We start from the raw sequence: 12,060 nt of genomic DNA, 5'->3' as shown, positions 1-12,060 counted from the left end.
AACAGAAATTCACAAAAGTATCACAGAAGAAAATACTGGTCTAAGAAGATATTGGTACTAGTCTTTTGATACTGTATCGATTCGCTGTAACGTGATTTGTATCGTATCGCCATATTCTTGCCAATACTCAGCCCTAGTTTGCCAATGTAACTCAATAATATCATAAAAAATATGGTCACATGAAGAGTCAAAATAAGCGGATTGGCTCATACTCAAGCAGCTTTTTATCATACATTTTTTCATATCAAATGCAAGCTACTTGCCCTCAAATGAAGAAGAAATGTTGCAGTTCCCAGATTTGTTTTCCATTACTGGTGGAAAGAATACATTTGATAATGAATGATTCATTTAAATTGGGGTTTAAATGAGGGCATTTCAAAAATAATAGTTCACATATTGTTGTTTTACATGTAAAACAATTGATCTTCATTTATTTATCCTATTCAAATTTGATTTATTTCAACTGAACAGATCACTCTCTATCAATCCAACCAATTGGTTCGGATAGCAAGACTTTGTTTGGAAAGCACCTGCTGTCCCAAACCCACAGTAGACCTGAGCCCTTTCATTGAGCCACACGTGGCCGATCGCTTGTATCTTTTTAGCAGATTAGTTTTATTACGTGGAAGCAAACTTCAGGAGCTTCAAGGTGTCAGCTTTGATTTTTCTTTCTGACTCCTTGTTGGGCTTACTCTTAAAGTGCTTCATCCCTCCTGATCCGCCTCGCTCAAGATCAACCTCTGTAACACCGGATCTGATGGAGTGTGCTCTGAGCCGAAAGCCAGTGCCTGGCTACCACAGTATGTGTGATTTTAAAACATGGGGACAGCACTTGTTACCTTCAGAGAAGTGTACAGCATAGCAGTTTAGTATCCCATATTCTCCACATTTTACAAAGTTCTCTGAAAGGAATAGTCTCACATTTTGGGCAACAGGCTTCTACGAAGGCTTTTTACGAGGTGATTTATCTGATCTCTGTGCTGCTATCAGATCAAGGTTAGGCATCACACACCGACGAGGAGTACCCTATTAATAAAGGGTAACCATGGCAACAAAGAACGGTGAGAAGAGCCTCAAGCATCTGCGGCTTCACTTGGTGTGGAGAGCTTGAAAGCCCTTGCTGTTGCAGCGTTGCTGATGTGAATAAGAAGACAGAAGGTGAAGGAAATCATTATGGTTTGAGAGAAATATCAGTATAAGAAAACACAAGCGTGCACAACATTAAACAAAATTATACATGCCGCAATCATAGATGACATGCATCATTTGGAGCCACTAGAATAGGAAATGACAGTCAAGGACAACATGTGGTTGATTCATACATTTATTCATCATCATCATCATGTACAAATTGTATTCCGGTGGTACAAAGCGGTTGTAAGACTCCAGTGCTCACCCTCCTGTTGTCTTTATTGCAGTAAAAAAATGAAATACCAGCATGATCAAGAGTCACGAGGTACTTTGGCAAATATAAATTATGTGTTAAGAAGGCAAGCAGACATCTGAAGAAATGTAATGTGAGGGGAAAGAACGGCGCAAAAATATCAATGAGCGGCCAAGCTCATGTCAGCACTCATAAAAAAAAAAAGAATAAAAATCCATAAAATATTTTATTTTAAACAACACACACTTAAAACAAGTGGACAGCAGAAGAGTCTCAGTGTTTTATCTTCATTGTTACACAAACTGCGAGCTATGGACTCACAGTGAGTATGGATATTGCAATTCTATGTGTGCTTGTGAGTGTATGTATGTGTTTTACATATGTATAGTGTGAGCTCCTGTCTGCAAATATGCGTGTTGATTCCATTTAATATATGTGAACTGTAATCCCATCCACTAACTCAAGTGAATAAAACAAATAGAGCAGGGGGGGGAGGAGGAGGACAACGACAACACGTTAACATTTGGCAAAAACCCATCATGCTTGAGGACGTGGGTGAGCGATGAGTCAATGTGACACAGCCTGCTAATATTTCTCCTTGTCTTTGTTCAGCTTTCAGGGGGAGACACCAAATCTCTGTGCTCGTAACCCATATCCCAGACTGTACAGGGGGAGGGGGGCACGGAGAAGACAGAGCGAACAAGCGAGTAACAACATGAGACAGACCGAGCGAAAGAGGGAAGTGTAGTAGTGGAAAGGTTATGTGACTCCTTCATAGGAGAGAGGGGCTTGTGGCTGCAGCGTGTCTGATACTCTCTCGATGACAGGGTGAATAGTTGGAGACTTGAGTTTGGGTGGAGAGGTGACAGAGAGTAAAGATGGCCGGTGAGCTGGAGGGGTAAAGGAGAACAGAGGAGAAACCAGACTTCACTTCTCCCCTGTTGTCTCATTTCAGAGGTATTGTTGTAGAAAGTGCAGCAGCATTATCTCGTAGTGCTCTCCAGACTCAGGGCAGCGAATACTGTGTCGCTCGTTGGGGTATACCTGAAAAATGTAAACAGGGCAACCAAGTTACAGAATGACATGTGATGCATGTACGTATCCTGATATGTAAATTATGTCCACAGAGTATGAAGTATTTATATGGCAACTTCAAAAACATTTGTTATGTGGGTAGAATAAGGCTTGTGATGCTAACCTGAAGCTGATAGGGCTTCCCAGCACGGATTATCTGCGACACAAGGAAATTGGTGTGGAAAAAGTGCACATTCTCATCTAGAAATCCATGAAGAATCAGCAAACGGTTGGGTCTGGAATGACAAAGAATACATGGTTACAATATAATAGGCTTCCATACAATGGTAATACAACCATTAAAACACAGGATGCCCATCCCTTTGTGAAACAGGAAACGCCTTCACAGATTAATTAATAGTAAGGTGAAGTATTGCAGCTGCAGGGCTTCAGACTCTCGTTCCACTCCAGCAGTGTGCCAACATGCTGCTTGTCAGGCCCTCAGGGGTTCCTCTGATCCTAAAACTGAGGCACTCTACGTTGTAATAACTGCTGGTATAAGGAGAGTGAAGGGTCCTTTTTTATTAGCAATGCAAGGTCCAAATCAAAGACAGAATGCTCAAAACATCAATTATGTGTCAGGGTCTTTCAAAGAATTTGAAGCTTGTCTTGACAGGAAATATGAGTCGTCATGAAACACATCCAAATATCTATGCAAATTACACATCATGGTTACATTGATCTGAACTATTTCGAAGTGTGTGTACTGACTCGCTGGGCAGCTTGTCCACATGGAGGGCCACGGAGCCTTCCTCGTAGCCCTGCTGGTTGTTCTCCGGCACATCCATGTAGCGCTCTGTGTAGCCTGTGTCGTACGCCATCCACACAGTCACCGGGGCACCTGCAATCGCCAACTGGCAGGGAAGCACAAAGCAGTCGGATGGAAAAGAATAAAGACGCTGGAGAGCAACTCACCAGTGGAAGGTGGTTGATTAGATTTACTGTATAATTCTATAGTATATGCTCAGTGTATTTTGATGTTGGATATACATTTAGTAAAAAAGAATCCTTCCAATCCTTGTAGCTCACGAAATGATATGTGAATCTACTGATTTGCCAACACATTGTGCAACAAAGACACCATGTGGATGCAAGCTGCAACTACATCCAAAGTTCAACTTTGAGGTATCAATTTAGCAATGAAGTCTGTTTAAAGTGCATGCTGTAGTGATACAAACTATCACTGTGGCATGCTTTCTCATTTGCAACAAAGAATGCTCACTGACAGAAAGAGTGCAAGTGTATGGTTTAAGGATAAAAGACGGGCTGAAGGAAAAAGGGTCCTTACCTTGAAGACATTGGGTCGCTGAATGAGGCCCATGAGAGAGAGGAAACCACCATAGGACCAGCCGTGAATGGCAACACGGCTCAGGTCCACAAATTTAAACTTCTCCGCTACATACTGCAGCCCCTCCACCTGGTCTTCGATCTCCACCTGACCCTGAAGAGACACGTGTTATTTAGAGTGTTATCTAACTTGCCAATTGTGCATGTTTTTATGGCATTCCATAATGTTAAAATAAAAATTGTTTTCTTTGACTGAATAGATTTAATACTTTACCATTTTGTTTTTCAGTGCTCCTTCAAATTTAAGGCCTCTCTGACAGGAGCCCCTTCCATCAATGACGACCACAGCATAGCCCAGAGACGCCAGCGTGTTCAGACGCAGGTACTTCATCCCCTTGAAGGAGTTGTTCACCAGCTGCACCTGAATACAAACACAAACTTTTGTTGTAAATGTTTTTTTTAATCTACACTGCAATACAGAATTAAAGCTAAATTTAGTGAACACAAAAGTATGATAACATCCCAATTCTGATTAAACTGATTACATCCACAAACCTGTGGGCCTCCATACACAAAGAGGACCGTAGGGTGTTTCCGGCCAGGCAGCAGGTTGTGAGGCTTGTACACCATCCCGTGAAGCTGGAAGCCCGACTTCCCTGGAAAGTCAAAAATCTCAGGTGGATTGTAATCTCCCGGGCAACCTGGAAGACATATTAACACGTGTGTTCATTAGGTTAGCACGTTCTCAAACTATCAGGGCACAACTCCTCGTGGAACTTTAGAGGAATGGGTCTGCAAAACCACACACTAAAGCATGCAAACCTTTTGGGATACAAAAAAAAACAACACCTCAGACCTCACCTTTCACCTGCAGACTCAGCTCTATTGATTGTTACAAAAATAAAAACATCAGATAGTCGGGGAACCTTCAAACTTGGCCCAATAATGTTTTATACAAACTCTGCATATTGAAAACATCAGGAAACGACTGTATGGCGGATGTTGCATCACATCCTGTTTACCTGGTGATTCCATCATGCTGGCCCAGAATTCAGGTACCATGTGTAGTGGGTCACCTTCTGAGCTGGTCAGTTTGTAGACGTGAACACACGGAGGTGTACTCACATTACTGTAGTGGCTGACAAAAAAGTCAAAGTTCTGCAGAATAAGAGATGGGAAAGAGTTGCAAAATATTAAAAACTAAAGAATTATGTACAAAATACAACGGACAAAGGAGGACTGGAAAGGCTGAGGGACGAGGGTAGGCAATTGCAATGCTACACCGCATACTGCAAGATAAGTAGTTAAAGCCCAACATGAGCTACCGTCATTGTAAAATACTGCTGACAGCCAGAGAACATTTACTGTTACACGTGCTGCAGCTTATCCAAACAATCCCTGGCTTTGACAGCTTTCCTCAGGTTTCAAAAGGTGCTTTCACTTGTATGGTTCTTAACTTCTTAAATCTCCTATTTGCAGCATTCACACTAAATCACAATTTGCCCAAGTTCTGTTACGCCTATAGTCACATGTTGAGATTTTGTTCTATTCTAGGTCATGATATAAAACTTTAAATACATTAAACTATATTATTGATCTTGGAAAATGTATAATCCGCTTCATGTTTTTAACCATGCTGTGGGAAGATATTTCCTTTACTAAAGCATTTACTTTATGAAATATAACTATGGCTGGCAGCCAACAAGGGATTGTTAAGAGAGCAATATCCCAACTACATTGTGAGCTGTTTTGAATATGGATAAATTAACATTTCTGGATGAGAAAATAAATGAATGGACTAATGAAATGTGCATGCATGTATTTGGATGAGTAGGATGGATTACCTGACTAACAGAGCAGCTATGAGAAAAGCCAGGCTTGGTTAGTCTGACCACATCCCCAGGTGAGTCATAGCTGACCACGTAGAGGTGGTGCTCCAGAGGAGTGTCTCTGGTGCCCTGGAAGTACACCAACTTTGATCCCTCATTCACCCAAATCTAACAAAAGGAGAAACATTAAACGACAATGAAAAGACAATAAATAGCATTAAGGCCGAGGCATGATACTGAGGTACTATAAAGAGACGATGGAGCCACTGACATATATTTAAAAAAAACATTCAGAAACTCTGCAGTTCAGCAGATCACAAGAGGTTAACTTGGTGTCTTCCGGATTTAACAGTGTTTGAGGGTGTTTCCATCCACACTGAATGACCAATTTTGTATTTTTAGAAAATATTTCAGACAATGCAGTCGCACAATGATCATCTGCTGTAGATGTAAACACCCTCTTAATACAGCGTATCGTTATTTATTTCCAAGTCAATGAGCTGGTGTACAGAGTAAACAATATATATATATATATATATATATATATATATATATATATATATATATATATATATATATATATATATGTGTGTGTGTGTATGTATGTGAATACATTCGGGATGCACTCTAAACGACAGCATATCTTTTATAGGGGTGAATTTATATATCCAACACTGACAGACTAACCTTGGAACCATGTCTTGCCAACACTTCCCATTCTCCACTGGTCAATGTAACCTCCTCTTTGATTGCACATTTGAAGTCTCCTGGAGAAAACACATAACAGAATCAATATCCTCCTTGACACAACGAACACTGACGTAAACCATGAATATTGCAAAAGAAAATGTCAAAAATGAATGAGCATTTCCAAGTCTTTTACCCTCTATGTGTTGGTAGTCCTCCGTCCAATGGTGGCAGGCCGGTTGTAACAGGGATGTGACTTTATACAGATGGCTGAAACCTGTTTTAGACTCGTTTACCCAAATGAAAGTAAACTGATCTTCTGCCGTTTGAATAAAAGGATAAAATATATCATGAACCTGCACAAAAGAGAAGAACAGTCAGTTACTGAATCCTTAAAGCATTCACAACCATAACAATGAGTTTATTAGAAACATGACAGGCGTGAGTTCTAGGGTAACCAAAGAGTGTACCATGTGGAAAGACCTACATTAATCCATACGTCTGTAGTCTCTTCATAGATTATGTATGGCTGTGTGTTACTGGGCACTGCCTCCACACTCTCCTGCCTCTGAGCTGGGTCATCTGTGACAGGGATGAAGAGGGCTGGAGGCAGCAGGGCCAGCTGTAGTTTTCTCTGACTGCGGTCCAGTAGCACTGCCCAACCACTAGAGGGACACGGAGCAGCCAGAACTCAGAAGATTCCATGACACAAAATCATAAACATAAGAATCTTGTCCAGTCGAGGTTTGGTTGATACCCCAGTTTAGGGAACATGGTTCAGTGAGAGTTCAGTTTGGCAGAAAAATTAAAAAAACAATGCACAATGATAAAAAAAAATTTCAACAGAGAGCACGTCTCAAAGCCAGATACAATTGTCTTGCTGGAGAATGAGGGAGCATCCTTAAAAATAAGGAACATTTCAGACACTTACGTATTACACTACTAACATTGAACAAATTATTTCGCAGAGGGCAACAGGTCAAAGTAGGCTATAAAACTGAAGAGCATGCTATGAAATTGAAAATACCTCAAATAAATCTTTGTGAGTGTTTTTAAACATTCAGGGAACCCAAACATGTAGCATTGTGTCCACATGTATCTCAATCCACGTATTAATTACAATAGCAGGCAGTATATATTTTGGTGATTTAGTTTGCGAATAAACAGCATCATTGAGTCTTTGACAGCAACACTCACTATTTGCCGTCACTCGTCCATCCTACTCTGGCGATGTATTCTGTCCCAGGAAACAAGGAGATGAAGGGGACGACCAGCTCTTTATCTTGTGTGCTCACAATCTGTAGGTACAACCACAAACACACATTAAGAATGCCTAAATATCATTTTGGAGAAGCAAAAAAGACAAAGACAGGTAGTGAAAGACTTACTCTTCCTTGCTGGTCTGTCTTGATTTCTGCCAGTTTGAGGGTAGCCTTGGGATTTTTGCTACCTGTAAGTAAGGACGTAAGGAAAATGTCAAATGAAATTCATTTTACATACAACTGCTCCAAGCCTTTGCGTGTGCAGTGTAGGCAGCCCTGGACTAAACTGACCTGTACGGGGATATCTGTATGCGTCTGCTTTTCGCTCCTCCAGTGCTGGAGATGGAACATGAATAATCTCCACTTCCGTCTCATCCACCTCTTCATACAGCAGGTACACCGTTTTACCTCCATTAGGGTCTGACAGGGCGGAGAAAATCATTAATTTGAGGCAAGTGTATACAGAAAATAATGTGTACGAACTCAAAATGAACTAATTTTACAGATTGGGGTAAAACTATACGGTTAAAATAAATCTGCCTTATATACCTTCCACTACCGAGGGACTCCACCAGTAACCAGTGAAACGGTCAAACTCTTCTTGGATGACAAATGTTGCTACACCTGCAGACTTGGGGTCCTCCTTTACATTATCCACACCTAGAACAAAAAGGAAATTAATTAGGGGGAAAAAAGCTTACATCCATGTAGTGCTATTTGTATAGTATATATGTAGAATAAGGCATCTCAATGTTATTTTCTTTATATGTAGTATGAGATAATAATGAAAATACAAGATAAATCGAAATTGTCTAGTATCAAAACAATCGTTACTTTAATTCACAGCGCTATTGCAATTTAAAGAGGACATTCAAGCATGTAAAGCTACTTATTGCATGGCATTTTATTGCCTTCAGACCTTTGTGGCAGTAAGTGAGTCTCCTCTCCTCGCCAGTCTTAATGTGGGCTATCCACAGGTCGTTATTGTTGATGAAGGCTATGAAATCAGGGTCTCCAGGGCAGATCTTGGGGTCCATGCGGGTCCCTGAGCACTGGGTCTTGATCTCCACGGGCTTTACAGGAGCAGACTGCTAAAAGCAACATACACAATCTTAGTCCAAGGCAAACCGAAGATGTGAGACCTGTCTGATGCAAGGATGGTCTTCATTGAAGATGAACACACATGAAACAGTGCACTAAACACAGTGAGGTGCTTAGATTCTAATTATAACTCACCATTCCTTAATAATTGTACTCTTAACTCAATTAAAGTATCTTGTCAAACAGGAAGGAACACAATGCAAAAGGGGTCAAATTTAATGATACACTTAAAACAATCATCAAACATGCAGCTTAAAGTGGACGACTGTGACAAACCAAAACACAACTAAAGATCTGTTATGCAGACACTTTAGGTGAAAATATTTTCTCAAAGCATATTTGGTATCCCTGACACAACTAAAAGGCTGACCTACAGAAAATGGTAATATTTTCTTTTGATCATCTTTCCTCCTATTACATTGTTTGCATTGCATGATGAATGTGATACCACTAGCATATCAGCAGTAATACAGATAAAAAATGTACAAATTACAATTATTATAAATATTTTTTTAAATGCACACTGCAAAGCTTCACTGTATAATATTGTATGTTTTACTTTGCTCTGAATTAGATCTGTGCAGAGTATCTAAGAAATCCAAATTTGAGACAAAAACAGCAGTGTACTCACGATGAAGCCATTGCTGCCTCCGTCCTGACAGTAGAAGAGGCTATTGCTGGCCTGAAAGAGGAACAGGCCAGTCTGGGCATGATAGTCATAGGAGGTGATACCAAAGGCTCCGAGACGTTTACGCTCTCTCAGCAACTCCTCCTCTCGAGAGTAGGCCCCCTGGTGCGGTGTGGCCTTAAAGAACAGAAAATCAGAAGTAAGCACATACAAGTTTGATAGGTGTATACATGTATGTGTGTTTAAAGAGCAGCATGTACACTGTGTATCACTGACCCATCACCCCAGAACAAATAACCGCCCGATAGTTGCACAGAGGCAGCATCCCTCTCATAGTTTATACCATGGGCACTTAATATTTTGAGTTTTAGAACTTATCTCAGGTTTCTTAAAATAGTGATTTCACCACACCTTCACAGACTGCTTATCTCAAAGTTGATACTGGCACTGCACGAACGGGACGAGAAGGGGAATTCACCTGAAAGTGATCCAGCATCTGTTTCCATGACAACACCAAGAGGGCCTCTTTTCGGATCTTCTTGGGGATTTCTGAATAGAGTAATGAATTCTCTCTGCTTCCATAAGGCATTCCTATTAAGCACATAGAAAAGCAACAAAGGCCATTTCAACAAGAACAACTGGTACGAACTGAAAAAGGAAAAACTTGACACAGTGATTGTTTTAATACCATGAGGCAATCATATTCTGCTGCCTAGAGCAAGAAAATATGAATGGGGTGTGGTGAAAAGAGTATGAAGTGGCATACAGGCGTATTAGTTGATGCAGAGTGCCCCATCATCAAGCATCAATCAGCTTACCGAGGTAGTACAAGCGGTGGGAGTGGGGTCCGTTCTCATCCTTCTTCTGCACAAACTGGAAATCATGGGGAGCCTTGTTGGCGATCATGCCAGAGTACTTCCTGCTACAGTGGATAATGTCACGGAGGCCCTCCCAAGAGTGTTTCTCCACAAAGAACTGAGATGGGACATCCTCCATCTCAACCACCTCTGTACTGTCCGAAAGGCCGTCCACAGCCGTCATGCTCACTGTCACACAGCTGGGTGTTGACATTAGAAAACAATGGTGAGAGGTGCAGGAATTTAGACACACATGCACTTATGAATTCCTTCAATGAAATGGGTTAGATTATTTATTCATCAATATTTCTAAACATCAAAGCAGTTAAAGAAGATAACATGAACCCTATACTGTACCTTTTCCAGATATCCTCTTTATTGTCACAAAGTTTTACCTTCTTGACTCTATGCATTCACCGGTCAACACACCTCACTCCAATATCGTAACCTATGAACAAAGTACAGTACTAAGATTATTCAAAATAGAAAACTAACAGAGTAAACATGGGCCCAGACTTATTGTGACAGTAGGTGGATACATTTATTTCTCCTTTCCTGACTTATAAGAAATTCATGACTGGAGGACAGTTTATCATTTTTTTCTGACACAATGTCCCTTAAGGACAAGAGGAAAAACATAAATCACTCATGAAGACTTAATAATATTGACTCAGAAACATGGAGTCATAACTTGACAAATAAGGATAAAACAATAATAATTCCTGTTAAATCTCTCATGTGTTGGATGGCTATGTATCCAACTCCACTGCTGATGAAGTTCAGGGAAAACCCCACATTCCTTCTTTTATCTTTCTCCGCTTGGTAAAGGATTAGTATGACGCAAACGGCATTGGGGGGAAACCACATACTCTAAATGACTTTCTTACATTAGTGTTAGGAGTGCAAGTAGCGGCAGATTAGTCTGATGCTATGGTGAGAAACTCTGTGTTTAAGAAACAGTGAGCTCACAACAGATACACCAACAAGCATAATACCTCAGCTTGAGTCACTTCAGAGATAACCAGCATCACAGGTTAAGCTGTCACCTGGTACCTACTCGGGGTATCTGTATGAAGAGAGGGATGATGGGAGTGTTTAATGGAGATTAACCAAACTGTTCAGTAGATCTGACTAATTGTGTGCCCGTACAATAAGAGTACATTGATTGTATTCTGCTTAAATCATCCCCTGCGCAGTAAACGTTAACTTAAATAGGCTTTTTTGTTTCTAACGTTATGGAAAATATGATCAATGGAAAGAATTAAACTGCAACTTAACGTTATAACGTTACATGAAAAGGCCCCATTTTGTCACTGCGGGCGACTCAGTTAACGATAGCGATCATATTTTAGGAGTGCGTAAGAAGTCAGGTGGAATAGTGAAATACAGCACCGTTAATGTGAACAATTAGCTATCTTACAATAGAGCTTTGTTCTCTGGTTTCAACGAGCTGCTCATCAGGACAACACCGGTATATTAAAGTATTCATGTTTTAAACGGTACATCTCTTTGGCAGTGAATGGCGAACCCCCGGTTTCTTTGGAAATGGCAGTTAACAAACTATGTCTGCTTAAAACATGCACGTTAGCTACATTTTGACATGACAGAGCTCTTCTGTCAGTTTCGCTCTGGGGGCTAACTCCCGTTAGCTCGCTACCTAGCTGGAAGCTCGCGAGCCGCTAAACTAACGGCCGCTGGTTTCCTGTAAAAACAGACGTTTAGTCGCTCGTCCCAACTGAAGAAGCTGGAATTAGGAAGAATACTTACCAATCTGGCCACTGATTCTATAATAAAGTTCTGGATTTCATTAGCTTGGTGAAAATAAAAAGATTGTGCAACTGCTAGAGGTTGAATCCATGGCCCAGAGCGGCCACACACAAAATGTAGCTGAGAGGCGGAACCTTCGCCCTGATGGAGTTCCCTCCGGTCCTCTTTCAGGGCCGCACCGAGG

The 12,060-nt window shown here is 40.9% G+C and overlaps 1 protein-coding gene across 4 annotated transcripts; it reads right to left on the bottom strand.

Moving 5' to 3' along the window:
- Window positions 1–1,308: 1,308 nt before the first annotated feature.
- On the bottom strand, window positions 1,309–12,000 carry LOC117746740 (dipeptidyl peptidase 9-like). Of its 4 annotated transcripts, none has more exons than XM_034556043.1 (22): window positions 11,877–12,000; window positions 11,105–11,175; window positions 10,467–10,557; window positions 10,071–10,309; window positions 9,731–9,843; window positions 9,256–9,429; window positions 8,443–8,614; window positions 8,073–8,183; window positions 7,815–7,943; window positions 7,650–7,711; window positions 7,459–7,559; window positions 6,749–6,926; window positions 6,458–6,617; window positions 6,262–6,341; window positions 5,590–5,742; window positions 4,768–4,903; window positions 4,301–4,446; window positions 4,020–4,166; window positions 3,747–3,899; window positions 3,170–3,312; window positions 2,583–2,694; window positions 1,309–2,428 (listed from the first exon to the last, which is right to left on the bottom strand). In XM_034556043.1, the coding sequence occupies exons 3-22, from the start codon at window positions 10,520–10,522 to the stop codon at window positions 2,336–2,338; spliced, it is 2,658 nt and encodes an 885-aa protein (XP_034411934.1). In that variant the 5' UTR covers window positions 10,523–10,557; window positions 11,105–11,175; window positions 11,877–12,000; the 3' UTR covers window positions 1,309–2,335. The 4 variants fall into 4 exon arrangements, with proteins under 4 accessions (XP_034411934.1, XP_034411936.1, XP_034411933.1 ...); XM_034556045.1 differs by having other exon boundaries at window positions 8,443–8,611; XM_034556042.1 differs by lacking the exon at window positions 11,105–11,175.
- Between the last annotated feature and the right edge of the window lie 60 nt (window positions 12,001–12,060).

This window comes from Cyclopterus lumpus, chromosome 17 (assembly GCF_009769545.1).
Source record: "Cyclopterus lumpus isolate fCycLum1 chromosome 17, fCycLum1.pri, whole genome shotgun sequence".
NCBI classification, from domain to species: domain Eukaryota; kingdom Metazoa; phylum Chordata; class Actinopteri; order Perciformes; family Cyclopteridae; genus Cyclopterus; species Cyclopterus lumpus.
Note: the sequence above shows the minus strand (reverse complement) of the source record. Positions and strands in the feature narration are given on the sequence as shown.